The sequence below is a fragment of the Bicyclus anynana genome, chromosome 11 (assembly GCF_947172395.1).
Source record: "Bicyclus anynana chromosome 11, ilBicAnyn1.1, whole genome shotgun sequence".
Classification (NCBI taxonomy): domain Eukaryota; kingdom Metazoa; phylum Arthropoda; class Insecta; order Lepidoptera; family Nymphalidae; genus Bicyclus; species Bicyclus anynana.
The window spans coordinates 3657744-3675065 of NC_069093.1; the positions used below are offsets into that span (position 1 = coordinate 3657744).

Consider the following 17322-nt stretch of genomic DNA (forward strand, 5'->3'; position numbering starts at 1 on the left):
TCAATGCAGATTGGCAGACTTCACACACGAAGAAAATGAAGAAAATTCTAAGGTATGCAGATTTCCTCACGATATTTTTACTTCACCGTTTGAGACACTTAATTTACTTAATTTCTTAAAATAAACATACCTATCTGAAAAGTTTCATCATACCCCGGACCGGTTTCGAACCAAGGCCCTCCGAATCGAAGGCAGAGGGTATATCCACTGGACTATCACGGCTCTTACTCAGCTACTCACCCCCATGTGACACCGCTGAGGTCCCAAAAGGAGCCTACGACACTTACCTACACAATCAGAAAAAAATACAGCTATAGATCGGAACACACCAATGCTGCTTAGCGGCATGAAAAATCATGTCAGAAGTATAATACTTAAGAGCCTCAATAGCTCAAAGGTATGTATGAGCGGTCGGACTCATTACCGAGGTGGTGGTTCGACCCCCCTCCCGATTGGTCTATTGTCATACCATCTCCTACAGCTTGACAACTTATGCACGTCACTTCCCCGCAGGCACAATTTTACACCCGCGCAGTCTTTCCCCCTTTCGCCCGCATATCATGGGAGTGTTAATCAACGAACTTGCCAGATTATAATACAGTCTTTCCCGACTTTCTATTTGGCTGGGAATTGGAATTATTGGTCATATTTAAAATATTTGATAAAAAAATACTTCCCCCGACGAGCTACGTTACAAAAAGCTCTATTAAAACATTTATTTAAGGCATCGTATTTACCTATCAAAAGGCTTTTGGGTTTTTCTTAAATATCTTTTCCTTATTTATAATTTTATTTTCCAAATTTTAGGTAGGTACAACCAATAAAAATACTAATAACCATTACATCATCATAATTAAATTAACTATGTCGTAAATGTCCATTTTTATATTAAATACCAACTTTAATAATTATAATAGCAATAAAAGCTTGCACTTTATTTATTAGATTGTTAAAAAGTTAACAGACAATAAAAATTAATTTAGTCATTAAGGGGTAGATAGGTTTAGTAATTTATTGTGTCATAAAAATTAAATATGACTTCCTTAATTTAATTCCTGGCACTGATAATGTGTACCTTATTACGCTATCCTATTTTAAAATCTACAAGTTTTAAAAGTTTCAGTTACGTAATTATAATAGGGTACTTGACTCAAAAATATACCTAAACAATATTAATTTAGTATAGTACATGGATTAAGGGTCCGAAATACATATCGATATTAATTAATAAAAGATAAGTAAGTATTTCTTATAAAACTTCATTGAAAAATCATTTATTTTGTCAAAATTTTCAAACGTCAAACACTGTCGTCCATTTTGTGACGTCACAATGTTATTTGATGCACTACTTTAACGTCCAACTAATTCTTATCTAATATTTTTGTCAAACGTTCCATCGACAATATTTGTACTTATAGTACACGTTATAAAAATTAGTCAACATAATTATATAATATATAATTGTACTAATAAATTTTAATATTGATTTTTTATCTTTGTGTTCAAAATTGGTAAAATTTTCAGTTACACTCCTTTGCTCTTAGCGATTGACGAAGTTTCAATGTACTTTATTGCCAGCTCTTTTGGTATTACCTACCAAAACCTAATGTATTAACCCTAACTCGTACCTAAGTATTTGTGGGATGAAAATATCATAAAAATTCAAATGCTTTTGAATATTTAGGTAGATAGGTACCTATTTCAAAGTTCAATCACCTGCAATTCATAAAAACGCTTGCAAAAACCATTCCACAAAAAAAAAGTTTAATTACAGATTTTGCTGATTGTTACAATTTTTACAGCGTCATTATTTAATCTAAAATTGACTCTACCTACAAGATAATTGAATCTTTATTCTCTTTTTTATTAGTTTCTGTGAAAATTAAATAACTTCCGTAATTCTGTTACACAGAACAATTACTTAATTATTAGGTAGGTTAGGTATATAATAGTGTAAGTTTTTTTCATCTACATTAGAGCGATTTTAATTTTGTTCTTTAAGAGCGCGCAGCGCGTCGGTACGATATGGATAAAATTCGAAGCGCAAACGAGACGCCGAAGTATGACTTTCACGTGAGTGAAAAGCACAGAGCGATTGACGCGCGACGCAAATTTTATGACGTGAGCGCCAAAACCATTTTTACCTAATTGCAAGTAAATTAAACAACATAACGAAAAACTAAATGGCCATGTTCAAGATATATACCTAATTTTCTAAACAGAACAAAAAATTAAGAAAATAAGTTTGCATTTCCTGAGATTGAAAGCAAAATGTGAGCAAAACATGTATTTTTTCAAAAAAATAAACTATCGAGAAAAGTTTTACAAATTGTGTCTTTGTATAGTCATAACGAAGACACTTTGAAATATCATTTACCCAAATATCAAGCTCCTAACTTTTTCAGAATCTGAGATCCAGAACCATTTGTACCACCAAATTACATATTGCACACTCTTAAATTCTTATTGGGGACCGAACATTTTTCATACATTTGGGCCTAGATTTAATGAAGTGCCGGATTAAGGTTACTTGATGCCCTAACCTGAGATAGAGGGGCCCACAGGGAAAGACCCTGAAGACCCCCTATCCTTAAGCGATCTACAAAGAATTAATTTTAAAAAAGTTAATACGACTTTAGGTATCATCAATTCAAATCAAGTGGACTTTGAAACTGCTGTAATTTTTGTGTGCTGGTTTTTTTTCTTGGTCAATTTTGGTGCCAGCGGGATGAATTAAGCAATTGCTTAAATAACTTACAGGCTAGTCGAGGACTGTGAATGAACCGTTACAATCGCTAAATTAGTGTAATTTATTAAATAATAATATCAGTTTTAGACTGATTCAATTTTAGTTTGATTGACAGTTACATAATAATCAAGATTTGTGCAAGTACCTTCTTTATCAAATGCACAAAAGACACATTTAAAAAAAAATATTATCAACTGTGCACTAATTATTATTTCTGATGATTTTGATTTCTTATAAAATATAATTCATTTATTTTTTATGTCACGTGCTAGGCTTCTTGAATTTATTTGTGACTGGGTGAATTTGAAACATTTCAATTCAAAATTCATTAATTTTAATTATCTAGGCTTAGTTTTACAAGCAAAGGGCAGGTTGTGTTATTATGGTGATAAGTAAAGTCGAAAACTTAAAATTATAGTAATATAGTAACTTATAGGGTTCCAAAGCGCTTTGGTCTGAGAAAATCCCACAACAAACTCAACATCATCAATACGCCATAATATCTACATATAAAATTATAAAAGGGTCGAGCACCACAAGATGTCATGAAATAGACACTATATTATATTTGGACAAATTACTGAATTGTACGCCTAACATGTCTTAATACAAATACTTAAAATATAGCTGAATGTCTCACGACAGATTGCAGCAATGCTGAAAGACTAAAAAACAATTAAAAAAAAAATGTCTATGTCTGTGTATTTTCAAGCTTATTCACTATTTTTGACTATGCTTTGACATATATACGAAATTGAGATTCTACTTATGTAGAAATGTCATCCGGTGCTTATGGTGGTGGTCCGGTAGATATCACACAGTAGGTAAATGTAATTTTGTAAATTTTTGATTGACGTTAATATAAATTTGTGATTTGACGTTAATTTAAATAGGTTGATGATAAAGACCAAAACGGTAAATTTGCCAGCAGATAATATTTATGTCTAATAATAATATTTAATTGTAGTTTTTTTCTTTATATAAAGGACCAATAAATTAATGACAGAAAAAAATAATTACAGTTAAGTGCTAAGGTCTATTAGCAAAAATAAAATAATCGTTTTTGTATTCTTGTTTTCAAGCCCATTATGTACCTACCTATGTGCTCTACTTACCTACTTAGTTTAGTCACAGTTAGTTTTATTTATATAGCTTTCTTTTACCTTAACAATAAATAATTACCCAACTGTTATAGTTCCAGTAGATACCTAGACGTTTCAGTCAAATCTTTTAGTGGAAAGCTTTATACAACACATTAAGAAGCTTCCGTTTGGCACTTTATTAGTATTATAGTTCCGAAATGTTTTTTTTTTATTTTTAATAAAATTGAAGTCGGAGGATCGGAATGTTTTCAAAGTTTTTTTTTTCAAAATTAAACAATAATAGGTAGGTACAATTAAATAAGCCGACGGCATAGAGAGAAAATTAATATGGTTATTATAGGAAATAATAATTTTTTTAATTATGGCTTCGGAAATAACTTGCATCTTTTAGTGCAACTCTATATAGTTTGAATATATTATGTACTATAGGTATAAATTATATAGGTACAATATATACCTACATTAGGTACCTACTCACTTATCAGAAGGTAGGTAGATACAAATACAAAGTTGAGCCTGTTAATTTTATTTTTTGTGGTAGCTAATTTTGGCGTTTCAAAATATTTAGAGCTTAATTTTTCCCATGTTTATCTACCTTTTTTAAACCACATCACCTATAGATGGCATTTTTTTAAGGATTTTTAAACCAAAGACCTACCTTTATGATATTTACCAAGGATGATCCTTGAAATTTTAAGTCCTAAATAGATACATAGCGTACCTACATAATTTTCTTGCTACTTAACTAAACTATTCTTTGTCGTACGTAACATAGACTCTAACGTTTAAAAAGAACAAGGAAGGTGTCTCTTGTTCTAGGTACAATTAGCACTTACCTTTACTGCTCCCTCCGTCTTCATTAGAATCCTCACTGGGAGGTCCGTGCGGCGCGCGCGTCGGCAGCGGGTGCGGCAGCCGGGGACGCGCCAGGAACGGGGGAGGCACTCCAAAGAACGGCAGGAAGGGGGGCCAAGCTGGCCGCGGCGCCAGGCCCGCCGCCGCCGCCGCGTACAGCTGCAGGGGCGCCGGCAGCCCGCCTTCCAACACCATGGTCCGATTTCCACTCGATATCTTGACTATCGACAACCGACAACACTACGAACGACGCGCATTCTCAGCAGTCAAGGTACAATCAACACCAAAACTCCTTAGTCACTGTCACTCAGTCAGTTTGATACTTTTGATATATCACACATCGCGTATCCGAAAGTGTGCTCCGGCGGCTCGGTCGCCCGGCACTGAGATGGCGCGCAGGACGCGGGGCGGAGCGACACCCCCCTACCCCCACCTGTGTACAAATTAATTCCCCGCCTCTTTCATATTATAGATTTATTCCTCCGACAGTACAACGTACGGCGTCGCTAAACAATATTAAACCTTATGTCTCGCAGTTACAGATGGGTATTGAATAGAGGGTCATAAATTAAGGCTTGCCATACGTGGAATTAACGATATCGTAGACGACGGATGGCTGCGTTTCGGAATGAACTCTATTATTCTAATAATAGAGTTCGGTTTTGTCTGTTTTGTGAGTGTTCAGTGGATTTATAAGGCCGTCGTACGTTTATACGGGGCTGCGGGGCCGTCATAATCTTTTTTAGCCGCATGGCGCGCCGCTACAACAAGACATACGTATAGATAATCGGCAAGAACTTATATTATAGATTGTTAACATTTGCGTTTCGTAAACTCATATGTTTTCTTTAGCAGAAGCAATAAATAATGTAATTCTGTTGTATAAATTGGGTAAACAGAAACTTTTTAATACTGACAACAGACATTCTGACAATGTAAACAAATAGCAATGTACGAGTAGGTTTTGAACTTCACCTCTTTGTATTCAGTATAAATTATTCTTTCTAGGGAATAGCTATTTTTGGATTTCTATAATATGTAGTTACTGTAAAAATGTGTTTCCTTTTTTTTCTTATGGCTAGATACTATTGACAACTTTGTTTAACTAACAAAGTCTACATATTTACGCTATAAAGGTGCTTATTAGATGTCTGTTTGTCTGTTCTTTCTGTTTTTTGTTAGATACGTAAATTACCCATTGTAATTACAATAATCATAGATACAAAATAACAAATCTATCCATGTGTAATTTTACTTTTCATTATTTGCTAATGTGACAGGTAATCATTGAGCAATCTATTTTTTACAAATAGATTACAAAAATTGAGATTATCGGCCGGCACAATAGAGGTTGCGTAAAACTAGATTGCGGCGGCTCTTTAATGACCCACAAACAATCAATCATACGAAATTAACACGTTACAAAATATATTCCTGACATTGATGAATCATAAGCGGCCGAAAGGCAATCAATTTCACAAGCGATTCCTTATTCCATTAAACAAAAAAGTAATAACCTAATTGACATAAATAATAATAAAATATGTCAAGACAGCGTAACGATCCGCCCGGACACGACGTGACAGCTCTATCAGAAATCTCACACTGACTGTACTTCGCCACGCCCCCTCGGTCATTGTGCACGCGCCGCCGCGGCCCGCCATTGGCCGGCCGGCGGTGGAGGGGGGCAGTGGGTGGTGTCGCTTACAGAGGGTGTTCGGAAACTTAGTGTTGCATGAATTTAATTAGTGTGAGGAGCACCTCGGGCGCATTAGGAGTTGCGATGGGCGAAGCAATAAAAGATATAAAGGAATGAGTATAAATTAAAAGTTAAATAGAGAGCGCGGGAGGGAGAGAGAGGGACGTGGCCCTCTCTGTCCACCCAGATGAGCGTAATTGTTTGACGATCTTATTAGTATCAGTTAATGTCGCGGTCTCTTTTTCTCCGCCAATTTAATTACTCTTTAATTAGAACGCTCTTAATGAGATTCTTTCAAGATTAGTATTTGCACTTTCTACATTTTTTAAATGGTTATTTTTTCGTTGTGTTTAGTTACGAGTAAATTGTTTTAGTTAATTGAATAACTTAGATAGTTCGTTAGCAAAATGTTTCATTATCATTATCCGTAGAGTAGAGATCTGAATACTTAGTTGCAGCAACTCAAAAGTCTTCTGGTACTTAGGTAACAATTAAATACCCACTTTTATTTAACTGTAAATATGAATTTGATCGACACACTTCGCTTTCAAAAGATTGTTATATTTTGGTGATCAATAATTATGGTCCTTAAAATAATTTAAATATGAATATTTAATATTTAATAATTTAAATAAGTAGTTACAATTTATTAAGTTTATATTTTATGGGATATGCAAATTTTTCTTTGAAACAGGTATCTAGGTAGTTGTGGCGTAAGTGATTACTAATACCTACCAAAACAACTGTAAATATGATGAGGTACAACTACAATTTCCTTACTCAATAGATTGAGGCATATCGTGATAGCCCAGTGGATATGACCTTTGCCTCCGACTCCGGATAGCGTAGATTCGACTCCAGTCCGGGGCATACATCTTAAACTTTTCAGTTATATGCACTTTAAGAAATAAAATATCACGTGTCTCAAACGGTGAAGGTAAAACATCGTGCAGAAACCTGCATAGGTACCTGAGAATTTTCATAATTCTCTACGTGTGTGAAGTCTGCCAATCCGTATTGGGCCAGCGTGGTGGACTTATGGTCTAACCTCTTTCATTCTGAGAGGAGACTCGTTCTCAACAGTAAACCAGAAGTGGGTTGCTAATGATAATGACAGCGACAATTTCAATTGCTGCATACTAGATAGGTATGTTATTACTATTCCGGCATGTAATTTCCTAACACTACAAAATGATACAAAGAAACACAACTTCAAAGAAACTCGCTATTGAAGCTCTTACAGAAAATCTACATCCCAATAAACAACTGAAAGCCCATCCCTTAGCAAAACCGTATGAAACATCCATCTCCAATTCAGTTTGGATACATCTAGCATCTCCCTCCCTCGTATGTTGCTGTATACGTTTGTCTTACTCCGACGCATTAAGCGGGCTATGCACGCTCCCGCCGTTACTCCTCATTACGCCGCGGCTTACAGCGAGACGCGGAACGTTTATTGTCTGCCAAGAATGGGGCGCTTCAGTTGTTTTATTGATGCTGTATCATTCGCCTTGTACTTCACCCGATCCTATACGAATTATTGTACTTTTGAGCAACTTATTTTTGCTCCAACAAGAACAATATCATAGGCGAACAGCATGCACCAAGGTGCTTCTTCTTGTATTTATGTCTGATGTCAGAGCATCAAATAGGAGAAACAAATAGGGGCTTAAAACCGATCCTTGGTGCAAACTCACCTCCATTTGAAACTTGTCAGTAACACCAGCTTCTGACCGTATGCTCGTGCTTGCCTCTCTATACATTTCTTTCAATACTCTAACATACTTCCAGGTATTTTCTTTCCGTTCATAGCCCACCATACAACCTCACGGGGTACTCTGTCATACGCTTTCTCTAAGTCAACAAACACCATGTGGAGATTCTTTTGTGCATTCTTGTATTTCTTACACAGGTAGTTGGCGCAAAGTGAAATTGCATCAGTTGTACCCCATCCTGGCATACACCAAAACTGATTGCGAGTAACCTCACTCTCTTATCTCTCTTATTCTCTTATCCTCACTTTCTCTCAAATCTTCATAGTAGGTATGTGAGCTTTATTCCTCTATAGTTGTTGCAATTCTGGACATCAGCCTTATTTTTAAATATGACCACTCTTCCGGGAGGCTCAGGGAGGCTTTTAGGCTCAAAATCACACATCGGGTGATGCAACGAGCTATGCTCTGAGTATCTCTGCGTGATCGAATCAGAAATGAGGAGATCCGCAAAAGTCACCGACATAGCTCATTGATGATGATTATTATTTTGCAGCTAAATAAAGTGAATTATAAAATGTAGTTATAAATTTTTTCCGGACAACTCTCCGTTACCTAATTTTTAATTTATTGATTCACTATTTCTTTTATTGATCTTTTTAAGAACATTTTACTTTACAACCAACAAATTTCCTTGAACATTAAATGTTACCTTTAGAAAAACTTGTAACAGGCACATCACGAATTTAATTTTCGATTTTAGAGAGGTGACAGTTAGTACGCGTTAAACTTCTTCTTTAACTAAATTTTTACCAGTTAATAAGAAGTTTTTATTATTTCTGAAATATATTTTACTAGTAGGTTATAGTAAAGGTTCCCTTTATCTACTTAGTTACTAGAACAAATCGAAAATAAGTTGACGTAGCGCTTAAAATTGTTCAAATCTTAATAGCTAGTCCATTTTAATTAAACTGTTATACTAAGAATAGGCACTTAAAGGTATCTTTCTAGATATAACATACAGCCTAATATTTTATTTATTTAAACTCATAATATGCTCATAAATATTATGCTTCAAGAAATAAATGGTAAAAGATTTTTGCCTCCAAATTTTGTACAATTTGCACTAAACTATATAAATAAAACAATTCATGAAATATTAGTCAGTAGATATATATTCAACTTTACCTAATATATCTATCCTACACAAAATTTATCATAAACCTACATTAACATTTCCTACCAAACCTCTAACATCAGTTTCAATTATCGTCTCTAACTAAATGTCTCCAAAATCAACATTCAATTAAGATTTTGCGCAAAAACTCTTTTCTCTCAAATAGTAACATCACGATTCCAATTTCCGTTGGACTGCGACCGGTTCACTGCTAATGTTTATTTTTTATTGATAAAGCAAGATGGATGGAGGCCACGCGCGCCTCCAATTGATTTAAAATTAAAATGGCCTATGATTGATGTGACGGTGTGACGTCACGCCCGAACTTTCTGGGAATCGAAGGGTTAAGCGTTCGCCTAATCGTTTTGCGCGATGTTAATCTATTTTGGATGAGTGTGAGTCATATCTCGAAAGCTAGTGACTTCTTTAACACAGACACATTTTGTTCATTGAGAAAGAACACGATGGAAAACATTAGGTAACTTATCCTAATAACTATATAATTTATGCCCATGTGGAATGGTGGCAAGAATACTGGCTGCATGTAAAGTTAAGTTGTCCAAGTATTCTATAGATATTTTTCATGGGCACCACGAGGAGTCCTTGTCTCTAGACCCTTAACTACGTGGCAAACTTTTATTAGAGACCTTTAAACTTTGAACTTTAACGGTGTTTTTCGAAGGGTTGTCGCGAATTTTAGTAATTGGCGACTGAATTCAAAGTTCATTTATTTCAATTTGGCTTACTTTACAAGCACTTTTGAAAAGTCAGGATTATGTCATAATTTAATTAAATCTAATGGTGGTAATAATAGTCGAAAACTTAACTTGGTCCGAGAAGAGCACACAACAAACTCAGCCAAGGTTTAATTTTTTTTTTGTTTACCACCATTTTACAAACTTATTTAAAACTAAGTAAACACCAAGCTTTTTTATCATTTATATAATCATTATCACTATAATAAGACTTTCCAATGACTGACATGACTGGAAACATGACATCTCATGGTTTTTGTCAAGCCAAGAAAAAAAATAGGTACGCTCTATAGGTACTATTTAAAAAATACGCCTGAAGGTCTGGACCGTTGAAACCTGCTACCACAGCCCAAACTGTACATAAATTGAAATGCACCTTGGTAGGTACATTCGAAATGACGTTGTTCATCAGGCCCTTAAAATTGAAAACGTCGAAAAAATAATTCAAAAAATGTCTCTTGCTCATGAACAAAGACTTCACCATCACGGAACGGAAACCTTATTAGACCACTTTGTTGTCCGTCTGTCTGTCTGTCTATCAACATCAATTTCGGAAATACGTGAAGTTCATGAAAATGCAATGGGACCAATCTGGAAATACAAAAAACTCTCTCTCTCCCTCTCTCTTTGAAAAAAAATAAGAAATTTCTAAATTGGTTAATAAATTACGAAGTTAAGAGGTAACAAACATTGAAGAAAAAAACATACGCGTTGGATTGAGAACCTCCTTTTTTTCGAAATCGGTTAAAAAAGAAGTACCTACTAATTTAAAATGTCTCTACCTTTTTACCTTAAAATTGTTATCATACTCAAAACACTTCCTACGCCTTGAGCTTAATATATGAAACTTTTTTCATAATAGGCCTGTAACTCGTATGAAAATACGCGAGGAGGTCGCAAAAGGTACAAAATTATTCAAGTTTTTCCACCCTTAATATGCAGATACAGGCATTTAAGTAACACGTAGCTTAAGTGTGCTCTCAAAAAGCGGTTGGATTCATAATCTTGTTAGCACTCAAATTTGCATTAATTAAGGTTGAGGCTCGCTTGTCTAACTCCGGAGGGGGTGGCGCGGGTGCCTACAGGGGTGCGGGGTGGAGAGTTAGATAATATTCAAATGGTACATATAACGAGCGCCCCAAGCTCGGGCCGCGTCGCCCGCAAGCAATATAGGCTGGAGTGTCGCAGACAAAAGTGTTAAATTTCTAGATATTTTTGCAATTTATTGCCTTGCTCGTTAACTCGTTGGTCCTGTTGATTGTGTTGCTAAGATCCTGATCATGAGATTCTGGTTACTACACCGTGGTACAGCTGGGGATTTTTTCAAGTTATTGCCAATAATTGACAACTTGGTGGTTTATACTCCCATGCCGGAAATCACGTTATACCGTCATAATTAATATGTATAATTAATTTAAGCTCCTATACAAGTATAAAACCTTGTACAACAATTACAATATACCTATTACTGATATTACTACGAGTACAACTTCATGCATAATGTTCTTCCCTTCCTACCTAATTAGGTTTAACTAAGTGTAATAAGAGAAATAAGTAATCTGATCAAAATCAAAATATTGGTGTGCCTACTGTCTCATATCACATAATTATGTAAGTTCATAAATTTAACAAATATTATTAAATATGTTTTAAAGCCTGTGCGTACTTTGTCGTGTATAAAAAGGCTTTTAGAATGTATATCTAATGTACAATATGGATACAAGAGATAATTTTAATCAAATATTTATTTATATTGTTAAGCCTTTTGTACACGATTATACATCTCTGAGAGCATCGAGGGTACGCTCGACAATTTCCTCCTCGGGTAATTCACTAGGATTTAATTTAAATTAGTTTTGGCTTGGCTTAATAGCTTCCCCCGCCCGGGTGGTGGCGGCAGGGGGTGGGAGGCTCCAGGGGAAGTATTCTGGAAGTCGACTACCTAATTATTTTCGACGTGCTCTCTTAGTTTCTAGTTCCCCTTTTCACTACTCAGGGTTTTTAGTTTCCCGTTAATTGCTAGTTTGTTCTTTGGATTTTTTATTGAGAAAGAATACAGTAAGAGACTTACTTATCTTTCTCAACTTTAAAATAGCTATACAAATCGTACCCACGTGGAATGGTGGCAAGAATACTGGGTGCATTTCCGCGTTGGACAGCCAGTTGGACGCGTTGATCCTTTGCGCTAAAAATGCCTCAGCTCTTCTGTCATCAGATGAGGCAAGCAGCCCCGCTGAAATATTTCGATTTTTTTTTTGCACTGCAATTCCATGGTTCAAGCAACTCTACGGCAGAAGGAACAAATGGGTAACTCTCGGTCAAAGAGGCATACTGCAAACATACATAGATAGATCTATGGCTCATAGTTTTATGTCTCGTTTTGAAACTTACTGCGTCAGCTTTTTTAAAGCCTTGCTTTTAAAAAAGCAACAATCTACAGTTACATAGAAATTGTTGTTTAAATGAATACCATTTAATTAGGTAGGTAGGTAGGTATGGTGTATTTATACAACTAGGAACTAGTTCATATTATCCATGTTCTTAACACTAAATTGGGCTCCCAATTTTAACGTCTTCCAAAATGGAGGAGGTTTTATGTTCAATTGTACCTATGTATATAATTTTTTTATTTATTCATATTGTACAACGTCTCACATAAAATAACACATACACAAGTCATAATAACTTACGTTGTATTCTGAAACAGTGGTTCCACTGCAAACACAGTCCCAGAATAAGCACGCCCCAGCTAGTTAGAGTAAATAGACAAAATGACGGTCTCTCCGACCGCTGTGTCGCGGTACGTAATTATTTGTGTTGATTTAAACACCGACGCTTATATCGAACTGTTCGTTACGACTGCTTAAAGTGTTACTTCTAGATTAATTTGTCGTTTATTAATGAGGTTTTATTTACTTAAATTTAAAAAAATAGGATAATTTAGATAGGCGTAATTAGCTCTAATATAATATAAATTATTTTGGCTATACCTAGTTTAGAGTAGGTATCTCTATAGAAGCCTGTATCAAAAAAAAAATGTTTTGTCGTACAATCGTACCATAACGATAGATTCCATCGAGTTTGGAATCATTTATGGCAAACAGACTGTTGTGGCCATGATGCCTCATGCTTTAAGTAATTTATATTAAAAGTTCATTTTTTTAAAATAGGTGCGTACGTAATACGTATAGTACGTATATTTTATTTTACATTATGTCTTTGTCGGTAGGGTAGTAACTCAGCCAAAGCCTGCCACTAGACTGAATGTAAGTTAATTTAGAAAATATTGTATTCTATTGACTCGGGTTGGAAATCCAGAGTCTGTAGATATGTGGCGCAATTATTCTCTTTCTGCAAATGCTAACGCTTCGAAAATTAAAAAAAATGTATGGGAATGACATTCACTATCGACGGTCACGTGATTTAGTTGTCGATCGGATCTGTCATTCCCATACATTTAGATTTCGAAGCGTCAGCGTTTGTATAAAGAAGTCGACGTGCCACATGGCTACAGGCCCAGGACCTTGAGGTTTTCAAATCTTAAATCTATACTAATATATAAAGCTGAAGAGTTTGTTTGTTTGATTGAACGCGCTAACCTCAGAAACTACCGGTCCGATTTGAAAAATTCTTTCAGAGTTAGATAGCCCATTTATCGAGGAAGGCTATATGCTATATAATATCCCCGTATTCCTACGGGCCTCATAAGAAGGCTCAGTCACACAGCGGGCGATGGAACGAGCTATGTTAGGAGTATCTCTGCGTGATCGAATCAGAAATGAGGAGATCCAAAGTCACCGACATAGCTCAACAAGTTGCGAAGCTGAAGTGGCAATGGGCGGAGCACATAGTTTGAAGAGCCGATGGACGTTGGGGTCCCAAGGTGTTGGCGACCCCACACTAGTACGCCCAGTGTTGGCCGACCTCCCACCAGGTGGACTGACGATATCAAGCGAGTCGCAGAGATTCGCTGGATGCAGGTAGCTCAGTATCGTGATGTTTGGAAGTCACTACAAAAGGCCTATGTCCTGCAGTGGACGTCCAACGGCTGATATGACGATGATGATGATGATGATTTCTACGGGAACGAGAATCACGCGGGCGAAACCGCGCGGCATCAGCTAGTATTATATACTCTGGCGTTCTTTCGAAAAAAAACACCTCTTTCTTTTTGGAAGTCGGTTAAAGCTATGATCGATCTCCGCGCGGTGCTGAGGTCAGAGTCATCTCCCAAGCGACCCATCGCCGCTAACTGGCGCATCTGCCCGCGCGGCTGCCATCAACTTATGTGTAGTTATGAATTTACTGTTATGGCCACTTAGATTCAATGGACCCTTTATAGTTAACTATGGTTAGATTGCGTTGAAGTGCTTTTTTAACTGCCTCATTTGTTCCGTGGTTAGATAGTTAGCCTATGAATTGTTAGGTCGAAGATGCGACCGGGTCTGGCGGATAAAAATAAGTAATTGATATACCTAAGTTATTGTTATCAGACTAAAGAGGCAGTAACGACCCAATGACTAGATCTCGATAATTAAGGGGCTTAGACTCATCACACCTCAGATTTAACATCTTTTCATATACATTATTAGTTTTAACAACGAACAAAATGTTAAGCACGCATTCGTTCATGGTGTAGGTAGTCCTACCCTTAAATTTTCTTGATTTCTTATGTTAAATTATCTTAAAGAGGATTTAGTGGTACTCTAGGCTACCTTAAACGTGACAGACCAGCAGCTTTCATCAGCGCTTCCATGTTGCCTTTACCCTGCCATATATTTGCTTGCGCCTTCTAGAGATCCCCTGGAAGGACTCTCATACAACTCCGGCAAAAAACTACATAGGTACATATAATACAATTAAGTTTTTCTGCGCCCTAGCCGGATTTCTCCTTTTGTAACAAAACAAATGGAGCAAGGATGAAATGACCAGGGCCGGACCGTCCATACGGCGAACGGAGCGGTCGCTCCAGGCGCCAAATCCTAGGGGGCGCCGAAATGGTAAAGACAAGATCGAAAAGAAATTTATGAAATGGTAAAGACAAGATCGAAAAGAAGTTAAAATCTTTATGATTTAAACGGCTTGAATCGAATCGAAATCGAACGGTCGAATTGAGAAACCTCCTCCTTTTTTTGAAGTCGGTTAAAAATGTATGACATTTCGATATACGTTAGGCTACGAACTTTTCAAACGTCCCTAGTATATAATGTTAGGAGCAAACAGGAAAGGCGCCATAATTGGATCTCGCTCCATTCTAAAATTTAACTCGGTCCGGCGCTGGAAATGACTCTATGGGAAATAATAACTTGCCATTTCTGCGTGATATGTTTCTTATCTCTTGAAACTACTTTATAACATAGATGTCAGTAAACTATACCTCATTTAGTTATGAGTGACAGGTGCCAGTTTAACAGTTTTTATTGCGTCAAAGATAAGCTGCCCGGCAACCGTTAGACAATGCCCTATTGTCGCTAACACCGCCACATGTTTCAATTATTCTTATCGGTTATCTTTTATTTCGGGTACATTTGTCCCGTTGTAATTCTGTGGCTGCATCACCATTTTGAAGGGTGATAATAACTATTATTAAATTTATAGACAGCTTACATTTAATTTAACTTGAACTTATAATTAAAAATTCTTTAAAATAACATGTTAGATACATTTTTAATACTTAGGCTACTAAAGGTTTTTATGTGGAAAATACAAGACAAGTAGAAAACTAGAAAAATAATTTAGTCGATATATCAACCTATAATAATTTACATCAGGCCAGCTTGATCAAATTATAGGCTATACTTATAATAAAACTGGTCGATTTCTATACATTTATTCGCAATTTAAGATTTTACTTATACCACTTGTAACAACAAACGCTGGCGTAGCATAAAGGAAGCCAGCGCCATATAGAATCTATACTTATAATATGAATTCTGTACATTGAAGATATTTTGAACATTTTTGTTGCATTTATATAATCGATACTGAACCTAAAAATATTATTTTTTCGGTTTTTTGTCGGTCTGTCTGTCTGTCTTTGTTTTTTAGTTATTAGGGAATCACGCTGAAACTACTGAATTAATTTAAATGAAACTTGGCACGGTTTAAGACCATAATACGGAAAATGTTTTAGAATACTTTTTATTGCGAAAATGAAATGGAATGGTGAAATAGGAGTTGAAAGTTTGTATGGAAAGTCCTTCATTTTTACAGTTACAGTTTTAGAAATTTGTTCATAAATCATAAAAAATACAAAATTTAATGTACCTAATTCAAAAATATTTTAAATTCAACCCATAAAGTGATGAAATAGGGCTTGAAAATTTACATTGATTTCCACGCGGACGAAGTCGCGGGCGTGCGTTAGTTTTATATACACCTTTTTAAAATATGTCGTATTATTGAATGATGATTAAACCTCAATTTTCATTTCACAGCATAAATATTTTATGGCCCTTTAGCTTTTGTAAATTACTAAAGACGCATAAAAAGGAATTATAAGCGCTCTGTCAGCTTAAAGATGTGACGGGTTGAAAGAAGTGTTGAATCATTTATAAACTTATCTGTCCGTATTCAACCGCAATCGAAACCGACTTTTGTTGTAATTGTCACATCTGCCAAAATACTTGCGCCCCGGTTTTATTATTGGAGGGGTCGTTTTTATACCACTGCGGAAAGTCAAGGGGTTAACTTTGAGATGCTTTTTTTTGTAATAAATAAATTAATTTATTATTAAATCAAGTTTTGAAAATGCTATTGAATATCTCTAAAGATGCTGAGTAATGTTATCGGAGTGAAAGTTATTTTATAGAATGTCAATGATGCCAATGTTATAAACAATGACATAAGCAGCGACATATACCTACACGACGACTTATATTGGTACCTACAGTATACGTCGTTGATTGTACAATATACGTTGATGGATATAGGTACAATATATATGTCGTAGGCCAAAATATATTTTGGCTCTCAAGATTTGACCCATACGTGCCATCAGGACAAGTTAAATAAAAGCTTATAAAAATCTATACTAATATTATAAAGCTGAAGAGTTTGTTTGTTTGTTTGATTGATTGAACGCGCTAATCTCAGGAATTACTGGTCAGATTTAAAAAATTCTTTCAGTGATAGATAGCCCATTTATCGAGGAAGGCTATAGGCTATATATTATCCACATCTATACTAATATTATAAAGCTGAAGAGTTTGTTTGATTGAACGCGCTAATCTCAGGAATTACTGGTCCGATTTGAAAAATTCTTTCAGTGAT

General features: G+C 35.7%; 1 protein-coding gene across 1 annotated transcript in view; it reads right to left on the reverse strand.

Annotated features, from left to right (window-relative positions):
• The window catches only part of LOC112052864 (homeobox protein unc-4-like), a 52047-nt gene extending 46937 nt beyond the window's left edge, over positions 1-5110 (reverse strand). The window contains exon 1 of the mRNA XM_052884389.1: positions 4689-5110. Within this exon, the coding sequence (XP_052740349.1) occupies positions 4689-4902 (214 nt within the window). The 5' untranslated portion in view covers positions 4903-5110. The remainder of the gene's footprint in view (positions 1-4688) is intronic.
• Between the last annotated feature and the right edge of the window lie 12212 nt (positions 5111-17322).